Source organism: Thermobia domestica, chromosome 6 (genome assembly GCF_964235325.1).
Source record: "Thermobia domestica chromosome 6, izTheDome1.hap1.1, whole genome shotgun sequence".
NCBI lineage: Eukaryota > Metazoa > Arthropoda > Insecta > Zygentoma > Lepismatidae > Thermobia > Thermobia domestica.
Window position 1 is genome coordinate 242,714,618 of NC_137459.1, and position 19,738 is coordinate 242,734,355.

Here is a 19,738-nt window from a genome sequence, read left to right on the forward strand (position 1 = left end):
TCGTGAAGTTTTCGATCTTTAAGTTGAAATGCGTCAACTGAAGATACTTTCTAATTTCGATTTTGTTTTTTTCTTAAACTAGAAATACAAATTGCTTAGCAAAACAACGTTTATTTAAAAATAATAAATGTGTAACAGTTTCGCTAATGTGCAACTCTGACAGCGTCTGATCAAGCCAATTTGTCAGTTAGCTGGCGAAACTGTTACACATTTATTATTTTTAAATAAACGTTCCTTTATTCATCAATTTGTATTTCTTTTTTTAGTTATTTAAGATAGCAAAGCTAGTATGAACCATTTAGTTATCTTTTCTTCTGTGTATTGCTACATACCTACGAGCTAATTACAGCCCGATTAGAACTACACAAAAAGAGTAAACTGTATTTTATACAAAGTGTTCCACAAAGTACATTTTTTGACAATTTGACTTCAATGCGCGAACTAAAGATACTATCCGAATTCGATTTTCTTTTCCTCTGTGTATTTTTACATGCCTTCGTAAAACTTACTGTTCTTTTACAACTAAAAGAAGTAAAGAGTATTTTATATAGGGTGTTCTAAAACAGTACGATTTTTTACAATTTGACGAAACTTAGTTTCAACGCGCAAAGTAAAGATAAAACCGCGATCTTAAAAAAAAAAAAAACAGTTACACGTTTGGGTAGACGTTCCAACTCTTCCGCCCTATTGGAATTCCAAGTTTTACGACACACCCTTAAATATATATATATATATATATATATATACAAGGTGGCCCAAAAGTAGGTATACTGTCCCGTACAGATAAATTCATTGCTTTTTCTATCATCTCTTATTGTTATCCATCAGGTAGACTGTTTTTTTTGTTGAGGGGAGGGGGGTTGCTCAGTGGTAGAGCGCTCACCTCCGGTGCTTCGGGTCCCTGGTTCGATCACAGCTCGCGCCGTGTGGACTTTGTGGTGGACAAACACCGTGCTCCTGGGTTTTCTCGGGGTTCACCCGTTTTCTCCCACTTTCTTCATTCCACCATTTCATTGATTTCTCATAATAATCGTCTCCTTTAGCCTAGCCGACATAACTGTGGGACGTAAAACTCAAAGATTTCATTTCATTTCATTTCATTTTAGTTTATTATTTGTTCTTAATGTCTTTTTACTTACATCTTAAGCTCGGAACAGCCGAAGCAAATAAACCTTGATCAATACAGGGGTGTATACCTACTTTTCGGCCACCCTGTATATATATATATATATATATATATATATATATATATATATATATATATATATATATATATAACCCCTGTATATACGTATATATGTATAGAACAAGTTCTCGTTATTTCCTTCTATTTCTGCTCTATGAAGATTCAATATTAACCCTGTTTTTACCAAGTCGGGTGCAAACACACCCCAAAGCTAATTATTTTGTTACTGCTACAAAAATATTTCTACAAGGATGAGATTCAACAACTTTCATTATCTATTTGTATGAAATATTTTTACGGGGAAAGCAATTGTACTAAATGAATTGTCTTCTCAATATTTACAAATTGGAAATATTAACATTCTGTATTTAACCCTTTTAGGATTTCCACTTTTTGAGGTAAACTTTAGGCTTTCACTCAAACAGCTACTCCTTCCTTATTATTTATCGTAGGATCATGGATCATATCTCGTTGTTTTCAGGATAGAGCATATTTTCCAACGGTACCACTCGTTTGTCCGTATTATATACCAGAAACGGGAAAATCGAAAAAAAAACAACGTATTTTTCAAAAACAAAATTCGAAATTTTTGCGCCCTCTGGCCCTAGCCTGGGTTTACGTAGGGATCTGATATATATATATATTACAAAAATACTTTAAAAATGTACTGCGTCATTACTATTTGACCTAGAGTCATGGTTTAAACACCATTTTTTTTCAGTATAAAGAGCCCTTACCAACGGTACCACTCACATTTTAGTATCATACACCTGAACTGCAAAAATTGAAAAAAAAAAAAAAAAAAAGGAAATTTTCCTTAAAAGAAAAAAAACTCGGAGCACTTGCGTTCCTCGGGCCCAGCTCGGGTTTTACATAGGAATCTCGAAAAAAAAATTGAGAAATACCCAAAGGTAAAGACAATCCGTACGCAAAGTTTCAATCTGATATCTTGAAAACTAAAGGCGTGAAATTTTCCTTAACGAAGAAAAAATATCACGCCCCTCCGCCCTCACTTGGCGCCGCCAAGTTGGCCATCCGGTTCCAAGACACATCTGGGCTGTTCTGTGGTCTATCCTTGACCTGACCTATACAAAAAACCCGGCTTATATATCTATTATAGAACCTAAATAAGTGGTCAAAGATGATATTATGTCATGGTATAAAAATATACCATAAATCCTAAAAGGGTTAACAAAAAAATAAAATTATACTACATTTGTGAGAAAATATACGAATATACTACATTATTTTATATATCAAAACACTAACTATGCAATCAAAGTTTTATTATAACATTTATATACTATAATAATTAAACATTTTTATTGAAAACATCGACTTATGTGTGGGGTGCATTTTCACCCAACATGGTAAATAACGTGAAACATTTAAGTTGGTAAAAAGAAGGTTAAAACAAAAAGCGACAGATTTCCATTATTTGCGGTTTTATGAGAGGTATATGAGTGGAGACAAAATCTACTCTTGAGACGTTGAATCCATATCAACAATTATTTCTTAGAATCCCTTATCGTTTTTGGCGATCTGCTACCAAAACCGGAAATAGTAGGTTACTGTCACTTCAAACATCAACAAACAGATTAGGGCGCAGATGGAATCTACCCTTAAAACGTTCAACCACTTCAAAGTAACATTTATCGCTATGTCCTACCATTTTTTTTATGGGGATCCAATATTTCTTACTTTCTTTCTTTTTTTTTCAGTTCAAGCGACCACAGTACTATACAATTGTAAATATATATTAAATGTGTCACAATATATACTAAATAATTCTATCTGATAAATAACCAACATTTTCATATACACATGTTGATACTACAGTATGGTTCTATGATGTTACAAAAGACATACACACCAAACCATATCTATCATTCGTAGTGCAAACACTTATACAGTGCGTCCCACTAGCTTTCGAACCCGAAAAAAAAAACGTTATAATTTCCGAACAAATGTACATAAGAAAATGAAATTCACAATACACGTACCTTGTTTCATGCTAAACACGAGAAAGAGTTGAACAGAAGCGCACACGTCAAAACAAAGACGATAGGTGGCGCCAGGGGAAGTGCTGCTTGGCGTGGTGCGCGTGCGTTAGTGTGACTCGAGTCGCTGCATCGCGAGGATGGTTCTGTACACCGTACAGGAACGCGTGTTCATTGTTAAAAAATATTGGATATCGGGATCGTATCAGACCGTTCAACGTGAATTTTGCCGTGAATTTGGATGCCATAAAGAACCATCGAAATCATCAATACATCATTTGGTGAACAAGTTCGAAACAACAGGAACGTTGCTTACGGGACATGGAGGTGCGCGTCCACGGATGTCCGAGGAGACAGTACAGAATGTGCGGCAACGTCTTTTGCAGTCCCCTAAGAAGAGCCTGCGTCGATTATCACAAGAGGTAGGGATGTCAAAGTCAACTGTGCAAAGAGCCGCCAAAAGAGCCAAGCTGTTTCCATATCGCGTTACAGTCGTCCAGGAGTTGAAGACTACAGATTGGGAAAAGCGCGTGATGTATTGTCGTTGGTTGCAAGCTTTGTTGCATGACAATCCAGGAATCCTAGACTATACTTGGTTCACAGATGAAGCTTGGTTCCATCTCTCCGGTTATGTGAACTCGCAGAATACTCGGGTGTGGGCCGCCGAAAATCCGCATGTGTACCATGAGATTCCACTTCATCCCTTGAAGGTGGGAGTTTGGTGTGCAATTTCCCGACAGCGTATCATTGGACCCATCTTCTTTGAAGATACAGTAAACACACAAGTTTACTTACACATCTTCAGTGAATTTGTGAATCAGCTGGACGATCAAGAACTGCGTCGCGGTTATTTCCAACAAGACGGAGCAACATGCCATATTTCCAACGTGGCCATGGCAGAAATTGAGTCCTTTTTTGGTGACAGGATAATTTCCAAAGGATTGTGGCCGCCAAGATACCCGGATTCGACACCACCTGATTTCTTCTTATGGGGTTTTCTTAAAGGTTGTGTCTACAGAAATAACCCACGATCACTGCAAGAGTTGCGAAACAACACTGAGAATGCGATTCATGAGATCACACCGGAGACTCTACATCGGACTTTTCACAATATGGAACGTTGTGTACAAACATGTCTTGACGTCCAGGGAGGACACTTTCAGCACCTGCTGTGACGGTCATGTATTCAGCATGAAAGAAGGTACGTGTATTCTGAATTTCATTTTCCTATGTATATTTGTTCGGAAATTACAACGTCTTTTTCGGGTTCGAAAGCTAGTGGGACGCACTGTATAATTTATATATTGTATATACTCTCGTCTTATATTTTATCTTCATTATGTTAACATCAAACTTTCTAGCCTTTCTGTTTTCATACTATTACAGTTGCTAGCCTAAGCATGTTCATAAAATTCAGTAACAAAAGGAATAATTGAAATCCGAAGCGGTAAAAGGTGGAGATCGAATCAATTCTAAAGACGTTTAATCTACTTTAAAAGCGTTTCTTGCTGACTCTTTCCCTTTGTTGTATAGGAGCCAATAACGGAACCGGAAGTAGTTAAACTTACCACTTTCTGTTTCAATAGACATACTCGTATAAAGCCGGAATGGCATGTACTCTTGGAAAGTTCAATCCACTTAAAAAGACCATTTTCCATTCGCTAACTCTTACCAGTTTTTGCTCTGATACCTGTCAACAGTCAGATGGGCAAAATAGTTCTATTAAGATTTTCCATTTATACGCATACCATAGTTCAAAAGCTAATAATACCAACATACCTGTTAGACGTAGATTCTGATAATGCATTCTAACATGCTCTCGGTCTCGATTAAGCAACTCTCCAAGAGCAGCAAAATCTTCTCCACGTTTCGAAACGAATTTTAATATAAGCTCATCTTCATCTTTTGTGAATCTAGAAAAAAAAAAAAAAAAAAAAAAAGAAACACCCACCAATACTTACTAAAACATTTAGTAAATATCTCACGGTATAATTTTAAAAGTACTTAGAAACATTCATGGTGCCATTTTTTTATTCTCAAATGACAGTACGTACTCGTATGAATTTATTTATTATTCACATCTACTTGCAGAATAAATCCATTAACAAATGGCAACTCTGTGTTTCGAAGCACAAAACTAAAAAACTGCAGATAAAAACAAATATTTCGTGCAAAGAATCAGTTCTTATATTTAAACCATCAGAAAGCCCATTTTTTTGTACGAAATTAATAAGCATTATGGACAATCTCTACAAGATACATATATCTTTTTTCTGGTTTAGAAATACTTGTTGATGCATGTTTGATTTCAGTGGATTTCAAATAACCGCTCCTAAATAAATATTCCATTAATGTCTTTTTGAGTTTCAAAACTTACCCAAATCATCTTCTCGTATAAAATATTTATCTTCTGTACGCCAAATATATAGTATACAAAATTCGTGGCTATACGCTGAGCGCTTCAAAAGAAATCGATAACTGAAAACCTTTGAATCAACTTACGAATTCCTCAAAGTGATAATATTAATAATACGAAATCCGTGTTACACACAGTTCAGGATATATAGAATATTCAAACCAAATTTCAATGTTTAACCTAGAGTAAGAAAATGTTTAACCTCTTTTTCCATGCTCTTAGATGTTGAGTTATTCTCAAAGCGGTCCCGAAAACTACGGATTAGGCACTACTATCGGTCATTTTCGGTTATTTTTTTATGTCACCCACTCCTTCTAGGTGTGCTGGGGAGTCTTACTGTATTTTTTCCAGATTGTACCTAGGTAAGTCATATGGCTACCAAAACTGACTGAAATTGCTATAATTGAATTAAAATTGTCAGGCTTTCCATCAATCCATTTATATATATATATATATATATATATATATATATATATATATATATATATAAAATCTGAAAAGAAAATCAATAAACTGTTAGAAAAAATGAGAAAGGGCTTTGAAGAATATGGGATGAAAATAAATGTTAGAAAGACAAAAGGCATGGTGATTGGAACGAAGGGGTCTGTGTCAAATATAAAAGTAAGAGGGAAGAAAATAGAACAAGTGAATAGTTTTCGATATCTGGGTAGTATTCTTAGTAATAACATGAAGTGCGAACGTGAAATAAAAGCAAGGATAGGAATAGCGAAAGAAGCCTTTAGGAGGAAGAAAAGTCTGTTTTGCGGGACCTTGAATAAAGAGTTGAGAAAAAGACTCATAAAATGCTTCGTGTGGAGTGTTGTACTGTATGGGGCGGAAACGTGGACATTACGTAAAGGTGATGAAAATAGACTGGAAGCCTTCGAATGTGAGTGTGGAGAAGAATGGAAAGAATTAGTTGGGTCGAGCGGAAAACGAATGAGAGAGTGTTAGAAATGGTGGGTGAGAAAAGAACACTTTTAGATATTATTAGGAAGAGGACGAGAAACTGGTTAGGACATTGCCTAAGAAGAGATTGTATCATGAGGGACGTCCTAGAGGGTATGGTGGCGGGAAAGAGAGGGAGGGGGCGAAGGAGACTACAATTAATGGATTATATAAAAACAGAAAGATCATACGCGAAGACGAAGTTAGCGGAGGACCGTGGAGCATGGAAGCTTCTCAGCTGCGGCAAGTCACCTGCCAATAAAGGCAGAATACTTATGATGATGATGATGATGATATATAATACAGATAGATTGGGAAGCACGCACTGATCCATTTCAATTGCAAACAATTGAGAAGGTTGGATAATCTCAGAAAAAAATAGATCGTATTTGGCTTTTTTTTTTTTTTTTTTTTTTTTTTTTTTACGAAAGTTATCTCAGAATTTCGATTTAAATCTTCGGAGAAGGAAGGAGATTGTTAATAGACTCGATATTTGATTAAGTTCAACTGCAAGAGTGAGAATTATGTTAACATCTGAATAAAATATTGTGTGAAAATCGAGAAGCTTTTTTTTTTTTTTAACTTGGGGTGGGAGGAAGTCACCCTCACTTTCTCAATTTATTATAAATTCAAGTGGTGAAAATGATAGTGAAGCCTCAAAAAGTAAACGCTACATTTCATAAAAAAAAAACTATTTCTTTTAACGAAAGTTCTCTTGAATTATATATTTAATGGAAGGCGGGGGGGATTAATTCATACTACATTAGGGGGCCAAATCCACCGCTCATTCTTGACTTATTTTAACCCTAAACACAGGGGATTACGGAACAGAGGCAAATAAAATGTACAGTTTTGTTCAGAAAATTATGGCTACCCAACTTCCTTTGGCCAATCAAGATCTTTATTTAGAGCAAAAGTATTAGACTTACCAACATTCAGTTGCCAGAAAATGGCCTTTAAAACAAAGTGAATAACCAAGATTTTTAGAACAGCATTGTACATAATATTCTATTAAAATCGAATGACTTTTATTTAACTTCGCGTGATATATATATATATATATATATATATACAGACTGTCCCATAATTAGTGTGTAAACTTTAATTTCATAGTACTCAGCACTCGTAAACGCTAGAACTATGAAATTTCCAGGCAATTTAGAGGAAGGTCAGAAGACTTGTCTGATAGCAAATCGAGATCACGGGTGTTAGAGTCTGCGGAGTTACAGGGTCAAAGGTCAAAATGCGATTTTTTCCTTATGGGATTTCAATGTTAAATAGTCGTCTCACATGCCATTTTTTTGAATATCATCTCAGGTAGCAAAAATTGGTATATCGACACAAATTTTGATCCGAAACAATGTGATGACGAGAAATTTGCCCAATCGTAACCCCATGACCTCTACCAGGTCATCTGAGACCTTTGTGGAGAAAGCTCCTTTCTCAACAGCTTATTGTACACGATTAATTCAGTTGAAGATAATGTTAAAAGCATATGCATAAAGGATCTACCTAAAATTATTTTTAGCAACTCTAAGAGGTCAGCAGTATCATCAGAGGTCAAAGGTCACGCAGTTAAAATGTCATGTTTGATGTGTTAGCAAGTATGAAACTGCGACGTTTGAAAAATGGTTTGAGCTACCATAGAACACATGCATAAAGGTCCTTCTAATTGGTGTGTATGGGCATAGGGAAAAGGTCAACAATGTCATAAAAGGTCAAAGGTCACATAGTTAAAATATCATGTTTGATGTGTTAGCAAGTATGAAACTGTGACGTTTAAAAACTTATTTGAGCTGCCATAGAGCACATGCAGAAAGGTCCTTCCAATGGATGTGTATGGGCACAGGAAAAAGGTAAAAAATGTCATTAAAGGTCAAAGGTTACGCAGTTAAAATTTTATGTTTGATGTGTTAGCAAGTATGAAACCGTGATGTTGGAAATAAGGATTTCAGCTGCCACAGAAAATATGCAGAAAGGTCCTTCCGATTAGTGTGTGTGGGCATACGAAAAAGGTCAACAATGTCATAAAAGTTCAAAGATCACGCAATTAAAACATCATAATTGATGTGCTAGCTAGTATGAAATTGCGATGTTTGAAAAATGATTTGACCTACCATAGAATACATACAGAAAGGTAGCCATAGAATACATGCATAAGAAAAGGTTAACAATGTCATAAAAGGTCAAAGGTCAAATGTGAAGTTCACAGTTTGTACAGTCCGCAGCAAAAAACCTGCAACATGATCATGTAAGTTTATTGTGAAACGACGAAGTCTTTTGGTCCAAAATAAGTGTTCTAGGGAGAACTCCGAGGTTTCTCCTGCGTGATTCGTGCCGCTTAGACGTTATGTTGATTCCCTGGGCTGTTGGGCGTAGTTTCACAATAAACTTACATGCTCATGTTGCAGATTTTTTGCTGCGGATTGTACATTGGCAAGCATGAGACGGCAATGTTTGAAAAGTAATTTAGTTAGTATGATATTTAAAACTAGGAATATTTTATTAGGAAAATGGGGTGGGAATCGTTCCGCTTTTAACATCTTATAGTACAACATTAATCCAACCACAGATGCCACTGGAAACATGCGTTAAATAATTATTGAAGGTTTCGTTTCAACCAAAAATGAAACTCTGAATAGTCGTAAGAGGGTCAAAGATGACGAAGGGTTCGTTTTTCGTATACTGTTGGTATGAAACTATGCGAAATGTTAAGCTGAATTCTTATAATGTTTGAAAGTAAACTCTTGACTCAGTTTTCTCGGCTCTCGGAAAACCCATTCTTTTTAAATAACAAGAATACGTAATTTTAGGAAGTCATTATTGTGTGCAGGACATTCTAGGACAGCGTTTCCCAACCTTTTTCAACTTGCGGCACACTACAGGTGTTACTTGGATTCTCGCGCATACTTATAGATATTGTTCGTAAATATAAAACACAGTGGTACTTTTTCTGAGATTGTTGATATCCTTCTTACACAGAAGAAAGCTCGAACACTGGGTTTTCCCCGTGGTAAATCATTATGCTTATTTTTCATTCTAATTTAAAAATAAAACTCAATTGCAATGAAATATTGGACTCAAGTTTTTAAAAATACGCTTTCTTTTTTAAAACTGTATCTAACCTTTTACTAAGAAGGAAGATCACTAAATAACGAACGAACGAACAAACAAATCTCTTTTACTTTTAAAACACAAATGTAGGTAATTTGTCGAAAGGATTGAATGATATTTTAAATTTTCAAGTTGCGAAATAGTCTGCAACAAAAAAGAAGCAATAATGGTCATAACAATGACAACAAATACCTTTTTCAACATTAGAAATGTACAGAACAGTAACACGGCATGAAGCTTAAAATTGTAGATTCATAGTAGAGGTTCATAGTAATGTGAAATACAAATATACATTTTCCTACGTTTTACAATTTGATTGCTATAAAATTAATAATTTTGTTTCGATTCCTCGCGGCACACCAGCGGCTCATTCACGGCACACCGGTTGGGAAACGCTGTTCTAGGACATAGTAGGTGCACGATTTTCTTTCTTTTCCTAGATTATAAAAAGCATATTATTTGGGTAGCATGTTCCAATATAAATATCACATGTAAATGCAAATCACTCAGGAGTTCTCAAAAAAATCCTAAGTACAGACTGTACTACAAGGTTGTTCGTTATTTCTTTGTATTCATATCATATAGGATAATGCATTGAAAACAAACTGTTTCCAAACAATGCATTGTGTTGAGGAGTTTGGGGGAGAACAAAGATGTCCCGTAATCTCATGAAAAATAAATATGGCAGCCTTAATATTGACTTGATGCTTACCCAGGAAATTGAGAAGAAAATAAGAGTAACTCCACTGGAAATAAATTGCTTTCCCATATAAGAAGGGACACACTCTTATCCTTTATTTATACCCTTCCGTGATTGAAGCATAAACGTGGTCTGTTTATTTTTTGGGCTTACGTCAAGTAATCAGTCTGTTTCGTTCACAAGGGTGGTTTGGTGTTACTCGAATAATAATCTAGTTGGACAGAGACAGTGTGGCAGTAGAATATGGAGTTGAGCTTAATATTAAATGAAAAAAAAAATGAAATCTTTAAGTTTTACGTCCCACGGTTATGCCGGTTAGGCTAAAGGAGGCGGTTATTATGAGAAATGAATGAAATGGTGGAATGAAGAAAGTGGGAGGAAACGGGAGAACCCCGAGAAAACCCACGCACACGGTGTTTGTCCACCACAAAGTTCACTTGGCGGGAGCAGGGTTTGAACCCGGGACTCCAAGCACCAGAGGTGAACGCTCTACCACTGAGCCACCGCGGCCCCATTAATATTAAATGAGTTAGTGAATCTTGTGTGTCTTGTATTATGTAAGAAAATAAAAACTGTTGTATTTCTTATTTTCCCTATACCCATAGGCCTAGGTTTTTGGAAGTGTGCGTGTGTAATTGTGTAAGTCACAATGGATACTCTAACAAAGGAACAACGTGCCGATTTGCTTGAGTGTTTCGTTCTTAGTAGGAAGTCGGTTACAAAAGCGCGGAGAAAGACGCTTTCACAGTGGGATGTGAAAGTAAGCAATAGTCAAATTCTTCGTCTTTACAAGCAGTTTCAAAATAACTGTTTTAGGAAGGAACATGTTTCTCAGAGACAACGAAAGGCAGAACGGCCTGTAAGGAACTTTTCCGAGAACACTATACGCAAAGTGGTTCGTTCTGTACTTAGTTCACCGAGAAAATCAATCCGTCGCCGGAGTGTTGCACTCAACGTCAAAAGAAGTTCGCTGAGTAGGATATTGCGTTTGCTTGAAGTTAAGGCGTACAGGGTGAAGATTGTATATAAAATAGATGATGATGATTTGCATGCCAGAATTTTATTTTGTAACTGGTTGATAGACAAATTATATGAAAATCCCATATTTTTATTTCAGATTATGTCAGATGAAGCTAAGTTTTTTGTCTTTTTTTTTTTTTTTTTTTTTTTTTTTTTTTTTTTTTTTTTTTTTAAATGGAACGGTGTCTTCGTCACATGCACGGTTCTGGGGACCCAGTCCACCGGCGGAAAGAATTAAACGCTGTGCAGATCAAAGGAGTATTATGGTATGGATGGGACTAACAGTAACTGGTGTAATAGGGCCGGTTTTCTTCGAAAAAAAAACGTTAATCAACTTACATATCAAAATATGTTGTAAGAATTTCTTTTCCCTAAACTTGATCGCTTAAATCTTGATCCACACAATGATATGTGGTTTCAACAGAATGGTGCTCCAGCACATCGTACTAGGGAGACATTACAAATTTTAAGAGGAAGGTTTGGAAACCGTTTAGTAAGTATGGGTTCTGACGTTAAGTGGCAAGCTAGAAGTCCTGATCTAACCCCATGTGACTTCTTTCTGTGGGTCTTTCTTAAGCAAGAAGTTTATTAAACTCCTTCAGCAACACTTGAAGAACTTCGACAATCGATACAGCGTGCCGTTGAACAGATAACTCCGGACACTTTTGAAAAAAATCTTCACAAAGACCCTTGTTCACAGAGTGAATTTATTTTTAACAAATTACAGAGGTCACGTGAAATAAATTGCAATCTACTGAAAAGCTGAAAAGATTTACAGTCTGCAAGAACGTCAGTATTTGTTGAGCAGATAAGACAATATTTCAAATATTTATGTGTATTAAATAGCTATTAATATGTTTCAATAAGAAAAAGACGTTTCGAATGCAGTTTTCAAGGATAAGTAATTAACAAAAGGTGGAACTCACGCCATGTTCTATTCATTGTTTTAAACATCAAAGAAACAGATACCTACCATTCCCTGCAGTACCTGAAATACAAAATTAGGCTTCTTCACCATATGGCAATATTGACCTCTTCATTATTTCCAACATCACAGTTTCATACTTGCTAATACATCAAACATGAAATTTTAACTGGTGACCTTTGACCTTTAATGACATTTTTGACCTTTTTTCTGTACTCATACACATTCACTGGAAGGACATTTCTGCATGTGCTCTATGACATCTCAAATAACTTTTCAAACGTCGCAGTTCCATACTTTCTAACACATAAAACATAATATTTTAACTATGTGACCTTTTACTTTTTATGACATTGTTGATCATTTTCCTATGTCCACACACACTCCTTGGAAGGACCTTTATGCATGTGTTCTATGTAGCTCAAATCATTATTTTCAACGTCACAGTTTCTTACTTGTTAACACATCAAACATGACATTTTAACTGCGTGACCTTTGACCTCTGATGATATTGCTGACCTTGCTAAAAGAGATCTTAGGTAGATCCTTTATGCATATGCTTTTTAACATTATCTTCAACTGAATTAAACGTGTACAATAAGCTGTTAAAAAAGGAGCTTTCTCCGCAAAGGTCACGGGGTCACGATTGCCCATATTTCTCGTTATCACATTGTTTCGGATTAGAATTTGTCGATATTCCAATTTTTGCTACCTGAGATGATATTCAAAAGAATGACATGTGAGACTACTATTTAACATTGAAATCCCATAAGGAAAAAGTCGCATTTTGACCTTTGACCCTATACTCCGCAGACTATAATACCCGTGATCTCGATTTACTATCAGACAAATCTCTTGACCTTCCTCTAAATTGCCTGCAAATTTCACAATTCTAGCTAGCTTTTACGAGTGCTGAGTACTATGAAATTAAAGTTTACACACGAATTATGGGATAGTCTATATATATATATTAAGAGCACCGCCCCTGTATATTTCCAATTCAGCTGACATGTCCGTTCTTCCCTAAAATTTGTTCTTAAATGTAATCCGGATTGTCACCTAACAGCACAAAGACCCCGAAAACTATGGATTCGACACTAATCTTGGTCATCTGAAAAACTAGATTTTTCACTAATTCTTATCTCCCATTAACTTGGCCTTTAATGCTATCCGAAATGTGGCAATTCCTTTTAGAAACATCGAAAACTATGGATTCGATACTAATATAGGTCATTTTTTTTATTATTATTTTTACACGCTCCCTATTTCCCACGCCACCTAGAAGCTTATACACCGTGTCCACAGAAACACTCCTTAATTTCGATTCATTATGAAATGAAAACTTTTTGCAATATCTTTGTAAATAAGGTGTCAGGAAATTCATTAACTCAAAACATTTTTGTTTTTTCCTTACACGTTCTAACATTCACTCCTTGTTCCGCTAGAGGGCAGTAAATTCAAGATGGCGCTCGCGAAACAGCTGGTGTATTCTGGAATTTCACTCAACAAAGAGTGTTGTATCTGTGTAACGTGCGTTCAGGCGCAATTTTGATGTGAAACATTTTTTTCACAAGTCAATTTTGAAGTAGTACAACGACTTCGTAGAAGGATGCGTCTGTGACAAGCGAAAAGGCATTCCGGCCGACCACCAGTGCCGCAGGAAGTTGTTGATCGCATGTGAGAAACTTTTGTGCGGAGCCCCAAGAAATCTATGCAGAGCTATCCAAGAACTACATATCCCACGAAGCACGGTTAGCAAGGTGTTACACAAATGCTTGCACTTTCATCCGTATAAACTGCAATTGGTGCAGAAGTTGAAACCTGAAGACCATCCAAAGCGAATGGAGTTCTGTTCGGCTCTCCAGCAATTACTCGAAAATGATAATAACCTGATGTCCAATACATTTGTAGTGATGAAGCAAGCTTCCACCTGCATGGAAAGGTCAACAGACACAATGTGCGAATATGAGGATTGGAGAATCTCCACGTCACGCTAGAGGTGGAAAGTGATTATTATTATTATTATTATTATTATTATTATTATTATTATTATTATTATTATTATTATTCGTCTAACTGTGTCTGGCGAAAATAACCTGGATATGTTACGGAACTGTTTGGTGCCACAACTTACTGAGGTACGTGACCATCTTTATAAAAAAGATGGAATACAACAGTACTGGCATAGCAATGTCTGTAAGTTTCACAATGAGCTCCTGTCAAATAGATGGATTGGTCATGCTGGACGCAATGACCAAGTGCTTCTCCAGTGGCCTCCTAGGTCACCAGATCTTAATGTATGTGATTTCTTCCTGTGGGGTACGTCAAAGACATAGTGTACGTACCTCCACTACTACCAACTATGGAAATTCTGAAGAAACGAATCACAGAAGCTATCAACACAAACACGTCGGATACGCTTGGAAGAGTGTGGAGTGAGCTTGATTATAGAGTTTTGCCGCGCAACACGTGAGGTCCATATTCAGTGCCTGCAATGAACATACACTACATGAAACTTTGTGTGTTCATATACCTTTAGACAAAAAATGAACACAAAATTTCAAAAGTTACTCATTTTATAACCAATTAATATCACGAAGTATTTTTGTGGACATCTCAGAAAATGAGAGATCATTTTTAAGAACCAATGAGGTCCTTCCTATAACTTTAACTATTAAATGCATACAGATATCGACTTTTAATAATGAAACTTTTTTTTTTTAAAATAAACTTTTAACTGAACACTTCCGCCTTTCCACGTACAAAATATTAGGAAGTACTGAAAAATCTATGTTATAAATTACTTTAAAATACTGTATATATTCCGTTTAGTTGTAAATGGAAGTACAAAAAATGAAACGTTGTAATATGCACGTAAACAAATACAGTTGTATGATTGCAGTCAGACGGTACGTGACGTCTGGGCGCGGACGTTTGAGCCCCGCCGTTTGGGCACTGGACGTTTGGGCGCGAGTTAAATTAAAAAGTCGTTGTGTTAGGCGCTGAATACTAAGTTCGAATCAAGATATCACAAGGTTCTACTGTAGTGGAAGTCCTTGAATTATACTAGATTTTGTTTTACATACTAGAAATACTAGAATTTCAAAATTCTAAAAACTTAATTAACAATTAAATTTTGTAAATTTAAGTTTCAACGAAAGTTTAGTGTGGTTTTTATTTGATAACTTTTCAAGCCAAAGGTAACTAGATCAGGCTAGATATGATTGACTACTCTACATATATAGTGAGCCTATTCCATCAAAGAACTTAAAGCAGGCCTACTACTGTAGTTATGCAATCAGTGCGAATGCCAAACATTTTTAGTGGCTAAATGATCAATATATGTACACTTAACTATTATTTTTCACTTTGAAATCACTTTCCTTCTTTTTCCTTTCGTCATTTTCTTTAATGCAGATTAAATGCTCACCCTGGGACGAAAAGAAAGTGTGTTAGAAAAGTTTTGATTTTTATATTGGAATGTTAATAAATAAATAATAAAAAAAAAAAAGCGATACTAGAAATACGGCATACTGCAGTTCCTAAACTCAATGTCTTCGACACCCTGTATTAACATCTTTCCCTCAACTCAAGTGCGCGGAAATCTTTTATTGGTAGTTCTTTATTGGACTTAAGAAAGAGAAGAGTTTGGCAAACGTAATTCGAAAGAAAACAAATTTTAATATTCTAAATATGTAATTATTAACTTAAAAAAAAAAAATACAAAAATCAAATCAATATGTTTCAATTAACATTAACATAATTATTAAAAGTTTGTCTTATTCCTTCATTTTCTAGCTTTCTTATATAATACAAAAAATAGATCAACATGTTGAAGTACAAGAATCGTGAACAAGCGCAAAATCAATCCATGACGACGTTATGGGCTAACCCTCTTAAATACTCAATGAATTCAACATCACCAAAATTATTTACAATTTTTGTGATTCTGTCATCGGCCTTTATGTATTTCCGTCTCTTTTGGGGTGGCTCTTCACCCCGCAAAATTATTTCAAACACCAAATCTCTTTTCCTTTGCGTTCTCCTCAGAGCTTCGATAAGTCTCCAGATCGAAGGATGATCCATCTGCAACTCAGACTACAACGCGCGGTGAGCAGCTTCTACCACATTGTTGGTCCTTGCTTGATCATTTTTTACCCTTTCATATACATTCCACATGTGAACAGGACATATTGGAGATGATCTAGTTCCATTTCGATTTAGTCTGCTTAAAAGAAAAAAATCGATTATTACAAAGTCATAAACAATTAGAATTACCAGTAATTACTCCAGAAAGCAGTTTTCAGTGGGTAATTTATGTGAAGTGGAAAATAATGAAGTTAGAAACTGTAACAAATTGATTACTGTACCTAACTATGTATATTGTATGGAAGCACGAGAGGATCTTTCAGATTATTTAAATATTGGTTACTTATTCTCTCGTGTAAGAATAAGGTAATTACAAATTATTTCTAAAATTAATTATTATGTATATATATTAATTAAATGAAAATCATATGTGAACCAAAGTTTTGATTCGAATAACCACATACTAAAAGCTGAAGAAAAAAGAAAAGGAATGAATTCATACCTAAATAGTTGTCCTCAAACCAGTCAATTACAGGTTGCAGTTCAGCAGGCACGTAGGCTCCTACTGTGTCGAAAGCTTCGTTTAGTGTATGAATAGGTACAAAAGCCAAAGACATTATCATTCTGGCCTTGTGAGCAAAGTCAGGGTCGGTGTTGTATTGTGGCAGAAGAGATTCGGATCCTAACTTCTTTTTTAGATTTCTGGCGAGATGGAATAAACACCCAAATAACTGTGCATCTGGAAACACTTCCTGCACTGCTTGAAATAGAAATATCTCAAAATCTATTGATATGGACTATGGCTGAAAGTTTCGCAATTTCGAATTTAAAGCTGAAAACAACTTCACATAGACACGACGTTGTTTATTCGGCAGTACAGTAAAAAATTGGTAGCACAAATCCATACCGCTCTTCCATCACTACAAAAATTTGGGAATACAACGCAGGCGCTTGACGAAAGGTACCGTCCATGTAAAATATTTTGCATTGTCCAAGCCAGTTTGAGAATGTCTCTCTTCCGAAAATAAGAATTCGATCTTCATCTCCCGTATCAATGAGTAAGAAGTTTTCGGAAGTTCCGGTTGATATAACGTATATCCATGGGGAATAGTGAGTTCAGATAAGCGCCGAGGCTGAGGTGGAGTAGCGTGAACGTCTCTTCTTTTCCTTTGCACTAATTTTCTAAGGGCATCTACATTAGGCATCTTCCCTAGGACAGAAACAGGAAGCTCCTGGATTTCATTTGTAATAATCTGAGATGGCAGTTCTATCGTTGTCTCTGCTCTGCGTTTAATTGCATTTCGAACTCTTGCAACAAAAACATCACTATCATGGTTGTGATCGTTCATTCTTCGTAGCACCTGTAAAGAAAGAAGAAAAAAAAATCAGCAGCAATGCACAACGGTAGGAGCATTCAATACCTTTGAAGTAACAAGTCACCGGCTTGATACGTACACTAACACACATAATAGACCCATTTTTTTCGAATGTAACGCGTGTTCGAATTTTTAATAATAATGATAATAATAATAATAATAATAATAATAATAATAATAATAATAATAATAATAATATTATTATTATTATTATTAAAAATTCGAACACGCGTTAACAACAAACTTGGTGTGTTTAAAATTCAGAATTTTAAAAATTTATCTAAGGGTTTATCATAGTTATACTGGGTCTGGGCATTCGTTTGTCAAAAGATACCCAAACCAGGCCTAAACAAATGCCATAAAAACCTCCGTGCTATAGGCTTACTTTCTCAGTAATAATGAATGGGTTAGGGAGCGAGCGTGCGACGGGCACAACCCACTTGTTACTTTTAATGGCCAGACCAAGCCTAAGCAAACAAATTGTGTAAGCAAATTTTTAAAACTGAAACATGGACACAAAACTTGAAATTCCAAAATTTTAAAAATGTAGAAGACGGATGCCCAGAGTGCCCACGTTCATACTTGGCCTGGACATTTATCAAAAGGCGGCCATACTAGACCTAAACCAAAGCCAGAAAAACGGAAGTGCTTAGCTATTTTTTAAAATTAATATTACTTTTCAAAATATTAATGCGATGAACATTCATTGCACTTTTTTACATCCAACCGATATCGCAAACTATTTCAATAAATATTACGAACGAATATAATTATTTGTTTATTGATAAATTAGTTAATATTGCAATTCAAATATGGAGTTATGCCCTTGAACTATGTATCAATAACATTTACTTACCTGCCCAGTTCTGGCGTCTGTGTGAACACGAGCATTACACCTTTCCGCCTTTCTTTCACATCGCCAAAATTTTTGTTCCATCCACGTTGTCCTTGTCGAAAACATACTGAAACCCGTTGTCTACTAATTTAAACCTTTCCCTTTTTGATAACACTTCCATACTTCACATTGAAATCAGACTGAGGAAACCACACTGACTAGAAAAACACTAAAATCCTGCATAAGCCGACTCATATATATATATGGGGCCTCATTAAAAGTATCGAAAATTAAACAAAACAATTGAAATATTTTGATTGGCTGTTTATCATGAACAACGTGTTCTGATTGGTCCTAGAGAGACAATCAAAGCTTTCTTTGCTTTCTCGTCTTTCACAGCTTTTAGTTAGACAAAGTGGTGCAGCAAATGCAAATTTTAAAAGATAAAACTACATGATTTTATTTAAATATTTTTATTTAATTTAGATGAATAAATAAGATAGAGATAGAAAATATACAGATAAATGAGGTGAGATAAAGATAGAAATGTAGGAAATGTATATATATCTTGATTCGCGCTTAATTTTCAGGGCCTAGCTTACTTTATATGTCGTAGGTTTTTACTATGTACCTCGCGCCCAAACGGCTTTGCGCCCAAATGGCAGCGCCCAAACGTCTTGTCCCGGAATTATCTATATTCCAATATCCAGTCTTCTCTCATAAAATAATCGATCTCTCTCTAAATTTTCATTTATTTAATATTTCATTAATTATACTTGTACCTACTAATATCACATTGCAATTCATATGCCATCTAATTTCCCGGGTCGCGGTAGCTCAGTGGTAGAGCGTTCACTTCTGGTGCATGAGATCCTTGGTTCGATCCCAGCTTGCGGCAAGTGAGATTTGTGGTGGTCAAATACCGCTTGCGTGGGTTTTTTCGGGGTTCTCCCGTTTGCTCCCACTTTCTACATTCCGCCACTTCATTCATTTCTCATCATCGTCGTCTCCTTTAGCCTAGCCGGCATAAACAAGGGACTTAAAGATATTTTTGACATCTAATTCCCATCAATTTACAGTATGTCCATGCGTGCAACTTGATACTCAATCTAGATTTCCAATTAGTTCC

At 35.7% G+C, this 19,738-nt stretch overlaps 1 protein-coding gene and 1 long non-coding RNA gene across 4 annotated transcripts in view; both read right to left on the reverse strand.

Moving 5' to 3' along the window:
- Nucleotides 1–19,738, reverse strand: part of LOC145688447 (uncharacterized) — a 97,060-nt gene that overhangs the window by 21,378 nt on the left and 55,944 nt on the right. For all 3 annotated transcript variants that reach the window (XM_081762682.1, XM_081762683.1, XM_081762684.1), the window contains exon 5: nt 4,966–5,099. In XM_081762682.1, coding sequence (XP_081618808.1) covers nt 4,966–5,099 — 134 coding nt within the window. The remainder of the gene's footprint in view (nt 1–4,965; nt 5,100–19,738) is intronic.
- LOC145688448 (uncharacterized) lies at nt 5,104–19,555 on the reverse strand. The gene is made up of 2 exons (XR_014131910.1): nt 16,901–19,555; nt 5,104–16,534 (listed from the first exon to the last, which is right to left on the reverse strand). It is a non-coding gene; the product is annotated as an uncharacterized LOC145688448 (long non-coding RNA).